At 48.5% G+C, this 15,180-nt stretch overlaps 2 protein-coding genes across 2 annotated transcripts; one reads left to right on the top strand and one right to left on the bottom strand.

Moving 5' to 3' along the window:
* Positions 1 to 1,109: 1,109 nt before the first annotated feature.
* Positions 1,110 to 2,850, bottom strand: LOC128818345 (transcription factor HES-5-like). The gene is made up of 3 exons (XM_053997601.1): positions 2,370 to 2,850; positions 1,900 to 2,083; positions 1,110 to 1,712 (listed from the first exon to the last, which is right to left on the bottom strand). The coding sequence occupies exons 1-3, from the start codon at positions 2,433 to 2,435 to the stop codon at positions 1,447 to 1,449; spliced, it is 516 nt and encodes a 171-aa protein (XP_053853576.1). The 5' UTR covers positions 2,436 to 2,850; the 3' UTR covers positions 1,110 to 1,446.
* Positions 2,851 to 11,297: 8,447 nt separating this feature from the next.
* LOC128818338 (transcription factor HES-5-like) lies at positions 11,298 to 14,153 on the top strand. The gene is made up of 3 exons (XM_053997591.1): positions 11,298 to 12,493; positions 12,640 to 12,820; positions 12,949 to 14,153. Exons 1-3 carry the CDS (start codon positions 12,431 to 12,433, stop codon positions 13,188 to 13,190), a joined length of 486 nt encoding a protein of 161 aa, XP_053853566.1. The 5' UTR covers positions 11,298 to 12,430; the 3' UTR covers positions 13,191 to 14,153.
* The last annotated feature ends 1,027 nt before the right edge of the window (positions 14,154 to 15,180 follow it).

Here is a 15,180-nt window from a genome sequence, read left to right as displayed (position 1 = left end):
ATAGTTTTGGGAAATGATTATTTGTGCAGATTTATTTTGAAGAGAAGGTAAAAGGAAATAATTTGGGAGAGGAAATGCTTTCTCAGTCTCTCCTATCTATACTCTTAGCCAAATGTGGGCTAATTTCACTTCAGTAAAGGGAGCCTAACAGAATTTGTGTCATAAAATTAAGACACCAAAAATTAGTTCACCCCATTGCAGGTAGCTTCAAAGATCCCTGAGCTGAGGCAGGTGCCAAACTCTCTGGAAGTTATTGGGAAATTTGCACAATACTCCCTTCCAAACAGGCAGAAGGCACAAGGCTGATCTCAGCTTGGTGGAAAAATTAGTGGGGGAAATGAAGTAGCTGTGGAATGAGTGATTTGTTGGAGGTTGAATAGGTCACTGTTAAATCTGAAAGGTTGCCACTTCTCAGCACCTCACTTCAATTTCACTTCCATTTTGATTTTTGATAATTTTTCCAGAGGTTGCTTCCTTACAGGATCTGAAGTCCAGCTCTGCCAGAGGGATTTCACAGATGTAATTCATGTATTGGAGTGAAGGGCTCAGAACTGACACCTCCTGATGGCTTCCCCACCACAGGAGAGTCTGCAGGCACCCAGTCCAGCAGTGCCAGCCCTTTTAATCATTCCAAAGCAAAGCATTAATGACTAAAACCGTTTTTATTGTACTGTACAGCGAAGACATGCAAGTTGAACATCACACAGGATGAATACATCACAACTTTATAAAAGCTTTTTAAGCTCCTTAGCATGCTCAGTGGATGATTATAAAATACTTATTGCCTCCCTTCCTCCCCCTTTTCCTTAAGGTATAGCAGAGGTATTTCCTTTACAAAAGGCACCAATTATCCCTCAAATGAGAGCAGCACAAAGTGACATGAAGAGAATTGTCCCTAGAGCTCTCTGTGATCATCACAACTTTCTGTAAGAAGGATACTAAAAATAGCAGAGGAGCTTCAGAAGAATCAGCATTTCTTAATAACATCTTTCACTCAAAAGGGAAAGGCTCAATCCTCTCTTTATGATACAAAATACATTCTCCAAAGGGCTCCTTCTTGAGGAAGGTCAATACATTATCTAGAGACAATGGAGCACTTGAACCTGTGACCCAGGCAGTCAGCGGAAAGATTTCAACTGACAGCCACAGGCTCAGCAGCCTGTGATGGAAACCAAAGGTCATTTGCTCTCTAAATCACCACAGAACTTGGTCCTGTCTTTGGCCAGGAGCCACCAATACAAGCAACAAATTTGCTGCAAGATATACCCAGAGTCCTTCACTATGAAGGGAAACCACCCAGCGACCCTCATTTCTGGTGACAGAAAAACAATAACCGCCCCCTCCTCCCACCTTTGGAAAGCAATGTTTCCTACTTCAAAGAGGAACTAATAAACCACAGGTCCCTCTAGTCTTTGTAGCAAAACGTTGGAATAAAGTTCAGTGGGTCTACCAGGGTCTCCAGATGGTCGGAGCAGCAGCCACGCTCTTCTGGGCAGGCTGTTTTCTGGGAAACACGCAGGGAGACAGGGGAGAGCCACGCAGAGCTGGAGAGTACGAGGCATCTGCACCCAGCTGAGCCTTGCAGAAGTGCTTGATCAGCTGGACCTGGGTCTCCTTCTTGGGCTCGTAGTAGGACAGAAAGTGCATGGCTTCCTTGAGGCACCGCAGGTACCCGCTGTTAAAGTCCTGCTCTGGGTTCTTGTGGATGAATGCTGAAAGAGAAAGAAAAGCAAATGCAGAGGGTTAAAATCATGACCAAAACATGGGGCAGTGGTGATCTGTGCAGTGACTTTCATGTGCCTGGGGCCGGGGTGCTCCAGCCCTTGCTTGCCTCGGGGTGTCTGGGAGGGCACAGCCCTGGGAGCAGGTCCAGGTGTGCAATACCTGCTCTGCACTCACTTTTTTGGTCCTGCAGCTGGCTCTGCTGCTTCAGGTAGCTGACAGCCACTTCCAGGATGTCGGCTTTCTCCAGCTTGGAGTTGGGCTGGTGCCTCTGGAACTCCTTCTCCAGGAGCAGTTTCAGCTGCTCGATGCTGCTGTTAATCCGGTCCCGGCGCATTTTCTCCACCACCGGCTTCCTCAGCTGTGAGAGAGGGAGCAGATTGTCAGGGATTTGGTGAGACCTGACCCAATTTCTCCTCTGATGCCCTGATACACCCATCTTCAAAGATGCTTTTTTTTGGCAGGAGAGCTGTGTGATGCTGCCTACCCAGTCCCCACTCATTTTAATTTTTAAAATCTATATAATCCCCCTTATCCCTGTTTAACATGTTTGCTCTCTCCCAGACCACTTCCCCCTCTTCTCCCAAGTTATATTTATTTGCTAGGGGCAGGCCAGCCTTTCCAATCCCCTCCGGGGCTCTACTTACTTTATTCTTTTCCTTTGGCAGCAGCTTCTCCTCCATGTGGATCATGAGAGCATTGCTGGGAGCCATTCCGAGCGCTCAGCCCTGGGCACAGACCCCAGCCAGCTGCTGTGCCGAGCGTGAGGAGATGCTTTGGCAGCTCCCAACTGCCTCTATTTATACGCGGGGAGCCGGGGCAGATACGTGAGTGTCGGGATCACCGGTGTTTCCCACAGCCCCGCAGCCAATCCAGGCCCGCAGCAGGACAATAGAGGAAGCATCCATTAGTGCATGGTACATTGATTGCCAATGCCCTGGGGAGAATAACCTTCTGCCCACGCTGCTGGTGGAGTGTGCGGCGTGGGGAGCTGGGAAAGCACCCGACCCTCCAGCTGGTTATTCTGGGATCAATGGCATTCCTGAGCCTCACATGTGCCAGGCACAGTCGTGGCGTGGAGGAGGCACGCTTTTGGGGGAAGGTGAGAAAGGGAGGGAAGCCCTGCTAGAGTTCAAATCAACAGCCCCAGGGACATCTCTGCCCATCCCAGGGCCTGGGGGAGCTCTGTCTATGTGTGTGTGTGTGTCCATCCAGTCATTGCACTTTTATGGGTGACCCGAAGCGTGACCACAGGTTTCTTTGCAGGACATTTCTAAATGGTTGCTGGATCAACAGCGAGAATAACTAGAGAATTGTAACCCCACTTTCTCTCTTCCCCATAACACACCAGGACTCTGTGAGCCCATTGCCCCAGTGTTCCCACTGTCCCCACTAAGGACAGTCCACAGCTCCCAGCAGAGCTGGGCCATGCAGAGTCACCCCTGTAACTCTTGCTGTTCCTTTTTCTCATCTATTCCATACAGATATTTTCAGGAATGATGTTTAAGATGGGCTAAAGGATAGCATGAGGCTCAACCCAGAATCCAGGGAAGTCTTGGGAAACCAGAGGTAGGCCATGAATGGGATTTAGCGGCCAAGGCCCATCTTTGGCCCTCAGTAAGGTCGGTTCTGCTTCTTGCTGAGGTTTCAGGTGTGCTTGGTTCTGACCTGGCGAGCGCTCTGAATGTCAGATCTCAGACACCATGCACCTGCCTTGCTGTGCAACCTTCAGCATGTCATTCTCACTCCGTTTTTTATCTGGAAAATGTGCTGCTTGCTTGTATCTGCATGGAAACGCCAGGATGAATTAAGCTACCATTTATTTTCTGATAAAGGCCAGAAAAAGAACGAAGCTGTGAGGACACTGGAGGTCAGTTCTAATTTTGTATTGTGAGTAAAATATCTGCTTGGGTACAGCTCTTGAGGCAGCACCAAAAATAACCCAGAAGCTACCTGGGGAAAGCTGTGCTGCATCCTGCCATGTGTGGGTCCAGCCCCGGGCAGAGGTGTGCTCCTCCTCCGAGCATCTGGGCATGGCAAGGGAGGAGGGAAGTGTGCAGTGAGGTAAGAAAGCCAAAGAATTTCTTGCAATGAAGCCCGGGGGTAATGGGCAGTTGACAGGAAGGAGGGAGGTGTCACTGCTGTGGGACTCTTTGTAGCAGCCTGAATGGACTCAGCTCTTTGTGAAGGGCAGATGTTGTCCTTGGAGCCCTTTATTCCCTGCGTTGTGGGAAAGCCAGGAGACAAGACATCTCATGAACACTTTGAAGCAGGCAGAGGATTATGATACAAAATAAGACACAGCTCAGAGACCAAGCCTCAGCTTCTGTCAGCTTTAATGAGGTGTTGCCTGTTTTCCTGGGTTCTCTGGCTGGCCTTTCTCCAGGAGCTGGTATCCTGGGTTATCCCTTTCCTAGCAGGGGAGCCATGCTGGCAGACAGGTAGGCATGGACCAAGATGGTTGAAGACTCTTCAGTGTCAAAAACCATCTTTTTCCCAACTCCTGAGAAGCCCTGACCTTTCTTGCTGTATTAGAACTGATAGCCAGATGGTCTTTTGGGAGTTGGATTCTTTCCCTTTAAATCATTCAGGCTCAAGCACCGTCACTAATGTCGGGAGTAGTTGCAAGGCACACTTCTATTGTCCCAGCAAGAAATGTTATCAATGGGGGAAGAGTATGGGAAAGGCAGAGAAATCCAAACCCACACAGCCTGGCGCTAATAACCCCTTTGTGGAGCTGTGCTTCTGTTGGGGCACCATGAACTCTGTGGCTTTTTCACCCAGGAAGGCTGAAACGGGCACGTTTCACAATCCAGGGGCTTCTCCAGGATCCTGTGTACGGGGAGCAAGGGGTGACAAGGGCAGGGACACCGGTTCATGCAGGGGTGGCTGCAGGAATGCTGAGCTGAGCTGTGGCTTAGGCTATCCCGGGGCTCTGGCTTGTTCTACTGTGCCTCAGTTTGTTCTTGTGGGAAATGGGAGAGAGGTGCTGAGCTCTTCCACAGAGCCCTCTTGGAACTGGGAGCTGCCCTGTGCCTGCGGTAAGAGGCAGGAATGAGGCTCATGTGGCCTGTGTGCTTTTCTGGCATCACCTGGGAGCACCTCAGGGAGCAGAGTGGAGGAGCAGCAGTGCTGGGGGTGCTGAGAGGGCCTCTCCTCTTCTCGCTGTCTGTTTGGAGCAGTGCTGGGAAAGCTTTTTTACCCAGGGAAATGAAGGAGGTCAGGATCAAGGCAGCTCTGATCTCAGTCTAATGGGGAATGTGCTGGTGGCAGCAATAACACTGCCAGTGTCCCAGGCAGACACACCTGGGTGGGAAATGTTATCTTTGAATGCTATTCAAAATGATGAACCCTGGTAAACTACCGGGTCTGTCTGTCACTGCTGGGTGGACCTGATCTAATGGTTAAGGTTCACAGATTTCAGCACCACAAATCCCTGCAGTGTTAGCACATCCCTTCATTACCCTCATGTTCTCACAACTTCTTCCCTGAAGGTTCTTGGCCAAGGTGTGAAAAGACAAGGAACTACCTGTTTGAGGTGACCCCTAATGATCCTCTGACTGTTCTTAATTGAGGAGCCACTGCTTCCTTTGGTGTCTCAGATGAAGAGCCCTTCTCCCAGCTCTAACCCTGCCCCTGCCCTTAACCCCAGCCCTAACCCTAATCCTGCCTATCATGCTCTGCTCAGGGGCTTTCAGTGACATGACATTCTACACAGAAATTTGTATAAAAATTGTTTGGCTGGAAGGCAACATGTAAAGAAATAACCATGTAAAACTTGTTATTCAGGCCTGGCTTCTGTTCCCACAGAGAACTCTGCATGTGAACTGATGGAGTGGGAGTGAGGGAAATCTGCCTCTTCCAGGGGAAAAGGTTATGTTTTTATTAGAACTGTTGTATGAAATATTCCATTAAATGTCATTAACATGGCATTATCTTGCCTCCTTAAGACATCAGAACCCACTCAAAAAGGGGTCTTAATACTGTAAAGTACATTCTTCACAGATTTAACCTCTTTTAATTAGTTTTTCTTCAGACCCAGAATGTTTAATATACTGCCATTCCCAGGTGCCTGAGTGAAGGAAAGTGGACTTTGATCATTAAGAAACATGTGAGACAACTTGATCTGCATTTTTAGGGTTGTTAGAGGCAAAAACAATTTCTATAGCTGCTTGTGTGGTGACCCCCAAGTAGTCATGCCCCAATGACATAGTCCTTCTACAGTGAGTATCACAAATAATTAAAAATTAAGGAGAATTTATTATTTTTCTGCCCAGCTGAAATTCCCACAAGTCACCTCTCGGCATATTCAAGAGTGCACAAGAGGGATTTATTATTTCCTGGTATATTGACTCTGAAAGGTCTGGGGATTACAGCTGCTTTGCACATGAATAGCTGGAGTGTGTTGTACAAAAGGCATGGTCTGTGGGATAATGGGGTTGGATGTGGGAAAGCGCTGACCCTGGGGGAGAGCAGGCTGGTGCCTGATGGCAGGAATCAATTATGTCTCAAAGGAACACATTGCCCTGGGAGCAGGCTTGGCGGGAGCCACCATGTTCTGTGTTTACCACCCTCCTCCTTCCAAACCCGGATAAAACAACCACGGGATGGATCCTGTCCTTCCGCTCCTTCCTGGGGCTCATGGAGCTCAGTGCTGAGTTACCGGGGATTTTGGAAATGCTGCTGGTCCCCATCGCTGGGATGGGGCTGAGGGATCTCCCACGTGCTGCCAGCTGGCTTTGAGGTTTCTCCCAAGCACCCTGGATAGAGCTGAGTTCTCTGGGAGCTCCCTGAAAGTCCTCTGGAACGCCCCATCAGTCACCTCCCCTGCCCTGGCCAAGGGAGGGAACAGCCTGTCACTGAAATGCAGTGGGGGCAGCAAACAGAAGCTGCTGGGTTCAGGCACTTCTGTCATTGTTTGCTTTTAGGTGGGTTTTTTGGGAGATGGTGGCATCCAGCTCTTACAATGGGCTCCGCACCTCTGTGGGTCTGGCAGTGCTGCCAACCTTTCAAATATAATAATTTGGGCTCTGAGGAACCAAGAAATAGGCTGAACATCACAGAGGTTTAACAAAAACAATTTGATGCTTCCCATAAAAATAAAAGCATTTTGATGGATTTTTTTTTTTACTGAGCACTTGGACTTTGGATTGATAGAATTAATTTTCTCTCTTTACAGAATTATGAGGCTTGGACGTGAAGTCCTGCTGAAGGCCCTCAGTATTATGGGTCTCCTGATAGAAGTCACAAGACTCAGCAAACAGTGCTTGCCAAGCTTTTGGCAGGGAGCAGGTATCCTGCAGAGAGGATATTTCAGCAGAGCAGGCTGGGAATAGGGAATGTGGCTCCTGAAGTCTGGCCCCAGCAACCACTTACTGTCATTAACGAGAGGGCAATGGTGTGTCCGTGCCAGACAGGAGGGCAGGATCCTGACAGGAGCAGCAATTAATCCCATCTGCATGGGGCAGATATTTAATCACTCAGAAGCTGAGTGTCCCCTGAGCCTCCTTTGATTTTCCCTGCCTTGGGAACCAGTCTATAACCTGAAGCTGACTCTCTCTTATGCCCCAGTGGATTTCTCCCCTTCCCTTGAGCTCAGCCCGAGTTTTGAGGTGAATTTTGGGGTGATTTTTGGGGTGTAAGCTCACACTGGAACCCATTTTCTTGTGCTTGGCAGCTGTCAATCACCAGCTGCAAAGCACAATGGACATGTGTCTGGGGAAAGTGTCCCAGGGCTCCTGTGAGGTCCTGCCCTGCCAGGCAGGTGGGTTTTGGAGACATCTTTGCCACTCTCAGCTGGCAGCAGAATGAAGAGAGGGTGTCTGATAAAAGCAAGAAGGGTTTTTCAGGAGGTGGATAACCTGGTCCTGAGCCAGGCAAAGGACTGGCAGAGGGGTACACACAAGAGCTGCCAGGCCATGGGCAGGGCTGGGTGCCCTCATCTCTATCCACAGGGCAAGGCACGTTGTCAGATTTCTTCATACTCCCTCAGGAGTCCATGTAATTCAGGGCACACTGCATCCCCTCCCTGAGGAGCTCCCATCCCAGGATAACCACACCTGCTGGGAAGCAGCTGAGCAGAATTCCATGGTGCTGACAGACAGACTTGCCCAGGGACTAAGCACAGCTGCAGGTCTGCAGGGGTATGAGTAAGCAAATGAAAACTTAGTTTACTTTCTGGAGAGATGGAGCTATTTCCTGTTGAACACAACAATAAGTATTTCTTGATTGGGGAACTGAGTTTATCTTCCTTTCCAGCTATTTCATAGGCTTAGAAAAATTATACTAAATAACATTTTCAAACTCCACTGCTGCGCTTGAGGGCAAAGGAGAACTTTGCTATCTGCTTATCTGGGTGGTGCATGGCTGTGAGTGTGGTCCAGCCTGGAAATCCAAGTCCTCCCACAAGTAAGGGAGCTGACCTCATTCAGAGATGCCAAAGCTAATTAAAACAAAAGTGGGTGCTGAGCATTTTTGCAAACCAGATGTCTCAAACAACCTCTTGGCCATAGAAGCCTGCAACCTGTAGGCTGTTTGAAATATTGAAATCTTGGTTTTCTCCTCTCAGCCTCATTTTCCCGCCTTTGTAAAACACTGCTAATAATACGTCCTCACCCACGGAGGAGGTCGCTGAGAATTCATTAGCTGGTATTTGTAAAGCACTTTGAAAATGCAAAGCCAGTGCATTATTCCTACTCTTCTGGATGCTTTCCATGTTATTAAAATCAGGATTTCAGAAAGGCTTATCTGGGATCAAAACAGCATCCCAAACTTGAAAGGAAGCAAGACTGTTAAACCATCAACTGTCGCCTCCCCCTCCAGCCAGATGTTAAGCCCTAAAGAACTGAAGTGGCACAAGGAATTACTTTCCCAAGTTCCCCCAGCTGGGCTGACAGGCCTTGATCAATGGTTTTCTCCACGGTGAGGGCTATGCAGATGGTCTGCCCAGAGCAAGGTTTCTGTGGAGTACAAAGGGAAGTCAAACACCATTTCTAATTCAGCTTGTAGCATGGCACACTTCCTTTATCCCGTGCCTGAATGCCCTGAATGGGAGAGCGGTGTGGGAAACTGGAGGGAACTCCACACTCACCACGGCTGTGGGGCTCTGAGACACCCCTGTCCTCAAACCACATCTGCCTGTGACAGGCAGGGGGGAAAGGAGTGACAGATTGAAAAATCAGATTATAAAACCTGCATGGAGGGAAAGTAAACCATGAGGAAAAATGAAGAAGAGAAAAAAGGGAAGGAAGCTGTGCAGGCCGACAGTAATTGCACCAGCCAAGCAACAGGACAGGGAAGGACAGGGAGGAAATATGGGGAAGGGTTAGGAGGAAAAGCAGGGAGGGGCTGGGAGGAAATGACCGGGAAAGGAGTTGCAGAGCACAGTCTTGCTCATCCACCAGTCAGGCCACAGCCAACTGACCCACTGGAGGTGGCAGAGGTGGGTCAGATTGTGCTGAGAATTCTGAGCCACATCCCCTGTTTGCCTCTTTAACTCCCCAGTCTGTTTAATACGTCCCAGGAAATGCAGCAACTCCTGTGGACCATGATGGTATTGTGAGAGTTTTGTATGACCCATGTGGAGCTATGGGAGCTGAGAAAACTCAATCAGGTTTTATACCAGCAATACCAGGTGGAGAAAAGAACTGAGAAACAACAGATCTGAATCTCGTTTTGGTATTGGCAGGAGAAGATTCAAATTTTGATTAGGTTTTGATAAATCAAGAGGAAGGTGTGGAGGTAATTTGTATTTACAAGTTTACAGAGATCAGGAAATCGTTCCAGAGGTACGAAATCTGTAGAGCAAATCTTGGAGTCCAAATTCTCTGTTGGCCTCAGTGTGGGTCCCAGTAAGGCCTCTGGGACTGGACCCATTTTATTTTCCACCTCAGAATGCTCTGCAGGACTCAGCACTAACTGAATATCCCACATTTTGCTGTCTTTCCTGTTCCCAGTTCATCTTCGCCCCTGCTCCCCTTTCTGAATGACTTACTGCTGTGGAAGTTTGCGTACTCCGGAGTTTCCCACACCGTTCCTTAACTATATTCCCTCCTGTCACAAAGGAAGTGTGCCCAAGTACAAACCACATTAGCAACGGTGCTTGGCTCTGCTTTGTGTTCAGTGGGAAACCCCACTCCCAAAAGGCCATCTGGGCAGCATGGACTGGGAGGGATGCAGTGGGAGCAGGGAGCATCTCTCCAGACTTGGGAAAGCAGCAGCATCCTTAAAGCTTTCTAAAGAGTTAACATCTGGCAGGGATTCTGGGGCAAAGCTGTTGTTGATGCCCTGTTTCAAACATCCAGATCCAGTATTTTGGGATCCTAATGAGCTTTCTGTCCAGCAGTGTGTGTGTTTGGAGTAGGAAATGTGTGATTCCAAATTCATTCTTCTTAGTGTGAAGTCCACAGACTCTGCAAGCTTTATAATAGGGAGAAATTTTTGTTACCACTTTCTTTAGGATTTCCAGCCAAAGCAGAGCATCTATTTTGGGTTATTGAGCATCTAATTTGAGTAACTCTTCCAACTTGGTCAGTAATTGGCTGATTTTTCCCCTTAGAGCTTGTACAACCAAAGAGAAAATAAAAAACTGTTTTAAATTCATATTTTTGTTTCCAATTCTTTAAAATTTGTGTGTGACAGAGCAAGGATGTAGGAACCTCAATGGGTTTCCCACCCAGGGGAGATTTTGCTACGTTCACCTCCCAGTAATACATGGAATATTGTAATTCTTATTATCACACCCATTTCAAGTATGTAGGGCTTCCAGTCTCTCCAGCAAAAGCAGAATGCCACAGAAGATTATTTTGCATTCAGCCTCCTCAGATGCAGGCTCTGGGTCAGTTTGGATGCTGGTGGAGAGGAAATTCTGAGCACTGACCCCTTGACTCTGCCAGTGCACAACCAGTCCCAAGAGCAAGGAGGGTAAAGTTGACATGACTGTTCCCATGGCATTAATGTAGTTTTTATCTGGGTGCTGAGTGGAGAATCAGAGGAAAGCAGCAAGAAGGAAAGAGCAATTGTCTCCAGCAAAACTGCCCTGCCCATCACAGGACTGGCACTTTTCTTCTTCGTGTGCTCAATTAACGAGCTGGAGAAACGAGTCCCAGCTCCGGAGTTTCTGTTTCAGGGAATCTCCCCAAGAGGGATGCACAGAGGGCAAGATTGGTTTCAGAGGTGGCATTACATGGGCTCAGAGATAATCCACAGGCTTTGAGGAGAACATGTGAAACGGTGTCACAAAAGCTTTCCCACAACTTGACATAAAAGACCCGGAGCTCAACAGCTGCTGCTCTGTGCTGAGAGAAGGGAGCCCATTCAGGGCAGCACAATAGGGATGGAAAAGCAGAGCCTGGAAGAGGTCATTGAAGCCTTACCTGGTGCACCAATAATGAGCTGCAGAGTGAGAGAGAAATGTGTCCCTGTGCTCTGGGTGAGTGTGTTCACGTTAAAGGCCCTGTGTGACCACACACACACGTTAGTGTAAAGGTGAACACACCTACACATATATTAATGTGAATACAACTGGTATTTACTCACTACAGTAAGAGCTCCACAAACATAAGCCCTGACATTACTTGATGGATAAATTGCTGGCAGATCTGGTTCAAGTTTTCCAGCAGGAATCCCTGGCTGTGTTTTTATCAGACTGTCAGTTCTCCCAGCTGCAGGCACCGCCTGAGCACAGGTTGTGCATCAAACGCAGCAACTGGCCCAGGGGAGAATAATGAGGAATCAGGAATTTGATTTCTGATAAGTTTATGAGGATAGAAATCTCTTCTGCATCCAGTTTTCCTTTATTTCTAGACTAAATGAAAATAATTAGAGTAAAATGTGTTTTGGGGAGGAAGAAAGAGGCAGCATGTGATACCGAACTGACCCTGAAACAATCCCGAGACCCTTCTCCACAAGTATTTGCCTTGCAGGTATTTGGAAACAGAAACATAAAGTGCTTATGACTTGGCTTGAGGGTTTTCTAAAGGGCTGCAAAAGATTCTGAGGGAAGGGAACAAGGATCAACCCAGAAAATGTTTTCAATAATTGTGTGTACTTAAAATTGAATGTTTTAATTTGCAGTGAGTCAAAGTGGGAAAGCCGTTTTCTGCTTCCCATGGGCAAAGCTGGTGGCAGAGTCACCTGTGGGAGAACCGCAGGTGGCTCACTGTGGAAAGCAGGTTAGTGGATTTGAGGAATTTCTGGTCACCAGGAGCTGCTGGCGTGTGCGTGTGCCTTGTGCCTGCTGCAGCGTGTGCCTGGGCGCGCTCCCGGGAGCAGCATTCCCGCCATCGGCAGCTGACCTCCTCCTGCCTCCTCCTTCCTCCTCCTCCCGCATGTGAACCCCGGGCTGCCCCTGGAATGCTATTGATCCGCGGCATTAGTCAGCAGCCTTTCCCGTTGAAGGGCAGCTCTTTCCCAGCTCCTGACACGTAACTCTGATCCCAGCCTTTCAGGGAGCACACACTCCCCACCTGCTCATCTGGGAGAAGGTCATTATCCGCGGGCTATTCACTGCCACTGGAGCATGCAAGAATAGCTGCTTCTCCCATTGTGCAGCCCGTGGCCCGGATTGGCTGGCGAGTGTGGGAAACGCCACCGAGCCGCAGACCCACACACTCGCCCCGAGCTCGGACAGTATAAATATCGGGTACAGGCAGCTTCCAGCAACACGTTTCTCCTGGATTCCACTCCAAGACCTCTCTGCTCAGGACAGATGGCTCCCAGCACCGTTTTCTTGGAGCCCGACAACCTGCTGACACCAAAGGAGAAAAACAAAGTAAGTACAGGCACAGCAGAGCAGTTTACACCAGCTGAGACCTTGCCTCGCTCTGTTGAGGAGCAGGGGTGGGCAACAAACAGCCCTGCGGAGTGTCAAGGAGAGGATCCTTTAATAACAGGTCTCTTTTCCATTGCTTTTTACAGCTGAGGAAGCCAGTGGTGGAGAAAATGCGCCGGGACCGGATTAACAGCAGCATCGAGCAGCTGAAACTGCTCCTGGAGAAGGAGTTCCAGAGGCACCAGCCCAACTCCAAGCTGGAGAAAGCCGACATCCTGGAGATGACTGTCAGCTACCTGAAGCAGCAGAGCCAGCTGCAGATGAAGAGTAAGTATTGAGTTTTCTTTCAGTCTCCATTTTACTGCAAATTTGTCGCTGTTGTATGAATCTCGAGCCATGGACAGCTGTTCTAAACTATTCTTTCTTCCCTCTCCCTCTTTTCTTCCCTTCTCTAGCTGCAGGATCCTTCCATAAAAGCTCCCAGTTTGACTTCAGAGAGGGCTATTCCAGATGCTTGCAAGAAGCTTTCTATTTCCTCTCTCTCCACAAAGTCCGAACTGAAACACAGACCAAACTTTTAAGTCACTTCCAGAAGAGCCAATCAGCAGCTCCAGAGGTCTCCTTCTCCCCTGGGAATGCCAGTGCCCTGAAGCAAGTGTCTCCAAAGGACAGCAGCCCTCTCTGGAGGCCCTGGTAGTCGGGGGAGTCCTCACTGCACGGACCTGTGACAGTCCAGAGGAAGGATCTGACTGCATCTGATAGTCCAGCTCTGATCCTCTCTCCTGTAGGGAATTTTATTTCCCCCCGTGTTTTATTTATGTATGAGAGAATGCCATGCTTTTGACTTTTTTTGGGATCCTCTGGCAAAAGCTGAGGTGTTCTGTTTAGTGTTGAAGCTGTGTAGGCACTGGTGCAGTGCTGCCCGAGCAGGGGCAACGTCTTCAGAATGAAGGAGGGTGTTTGTAAATGTTACAGTTGTGATGGACAGTAATTGCTGTAGGAGATTTTCTCTAATATTTCCAGAAAGAGCCATCAGCTTTGCTCTGGCTTGACTGACAAATCTGGTTGGCTCAGTCACCCCGGAGGATAAATTTATTCCCTTTGGTTCATGCACACTTGGTTAAAGTATTTCCCTCTGTTTGCTTAGCAGTTGTGCAGCATCAAAAATGGGTTTGGTTTTGGTTTGGATTTCTCCCCCATGGCCCTTTCATAGTCCTGTATATACAGTGTGAGGGATGACCAGGAGTTAGGAAACTATGTGGAATACTTCTACTATTTGATGCTTTTTTCAATTTAGAAAAAGAGTATGTTATTGCTTTATGTTAAAGAAAAGTAGTAGGTAACAGGCTTGATTTGTCAATGTTATACATTCTGGGTGTAAGCTATGCTTTTTTAGCATTTTCATTATAATAATGATTTTTATCTGTATTGAGTGGTTGAATTCCTGGTGGATGGTGTTTCTCCCAGTGTTGGGACTGCCCTATGGCTCATCTGCATACTGTGTATGCGTCTCTGTGTGTGTAGAGAGCAATAAAATGCATTTGTGTGCAACTTCTGTGTGGGTCTCTCCATCTGAAGGATGTGCAGCTGCGTACACCCCTAAGAAAGGTTAACATAGTTCTGAAGAAATGGGTTTCTCGTAAAGCTCAAAGAACTCCCTTTCATGTTTACTCTGTATATTCTCGTGAATCCCACCATGTGAGTCACCCCAAACCTCAAGGAGTGCTCCTGCCACACAGATTCCTGCAGAATCCTACTGAGCATTTCCTCAGTCACTGCCCCTCCTGTCCCAAAACCCCTCACCTGAGCAGCAATGTCCTGCACCTGCCCAGAACCTGAGTCCTATTTCCACACCATTTATTCACAAACTTAGTCCACTATGTCTAGTTTTGAGGGGTGGGTTTGTGCCAGATTTAGAGGGGCTCCTACCAGGATTTGAGGGGTTGGTTGGTTTTTACCGGGATTTGAGGGCTTGGTTTGCCAGGTTTTGAGGGGTGGGTTTGTGCTAGGTTGAGAGGGATTTTTACCAGGATTTGAGGGCTTGGTTTTCTGGGCTTTGAGGGGTGAGGTTTTGCCGGGTTTAGAGGAGTTTGTACTAGAATTTAAGGGCTTGGTTTGCCAGGTTTTAAGGCGTGGGTTTGTGCCAGGTTTGGAGGGGTTGGCTTGCTGGGATTCGAGGCGTTTGTCAGGTTTTGAGGGGGTTGCCACAATTTAAGGGGTTTGTCAGGCTTTGAGGGGTTTGCTGTAATTTGAGGGTTTTGTCAGGCTTTGAAGAGTTTGTCAGGTTTTGAGGGGTTTGACAATTTGAGAGTTTGTCACGCTTTGAAGTATTTGTCAGGTTTTGAGGGGTTTGACACGATTTGAGGGGTTTGTCAGGCTTTGAGGGGTTGGTTTGCCAGGATCTCAGTGGTATCTCAGGCTTTGAGGGGCTGCTTTGGAACAATTTGAGGTATTTTACTGACTTCGGGCATAGCTCTCTCCCTGCCAAAACCTTCCCCGCTCTTCCCGGCCGGGAGGGCGGGAAGCGCTGAGGGAATCCGAGCCGCACGGCCCGGCGGCTTCCAATCCCCGTCCCATCCCCTTCCCTTCCCGTCTCCTTCCTCCATGCCTTCTTTCGCTTTCTCTTTGGTGTCCTGCGGGGACCCCTGCCGGGGCACCATGAGGATGGCGAGTGGGGAGATCAGGGA

This window comes from Vidua macroura, chromosome 23 (genome assembly GCF_024509145.1).
Source record: "Vidua macroura isolate BioBank_ID:100142 chromosome 23, ASM2450914v1, whole genome shotgun sequence".
Lineage (NCBI taxonomy): Eukaryota > Metazoa > Chordata > Aves > Passeriformes > Viduidae > Vidua > Vidua macroura.
This window is presented reverse-complemented; position numbering and strand designations above follow the sequence as displayed.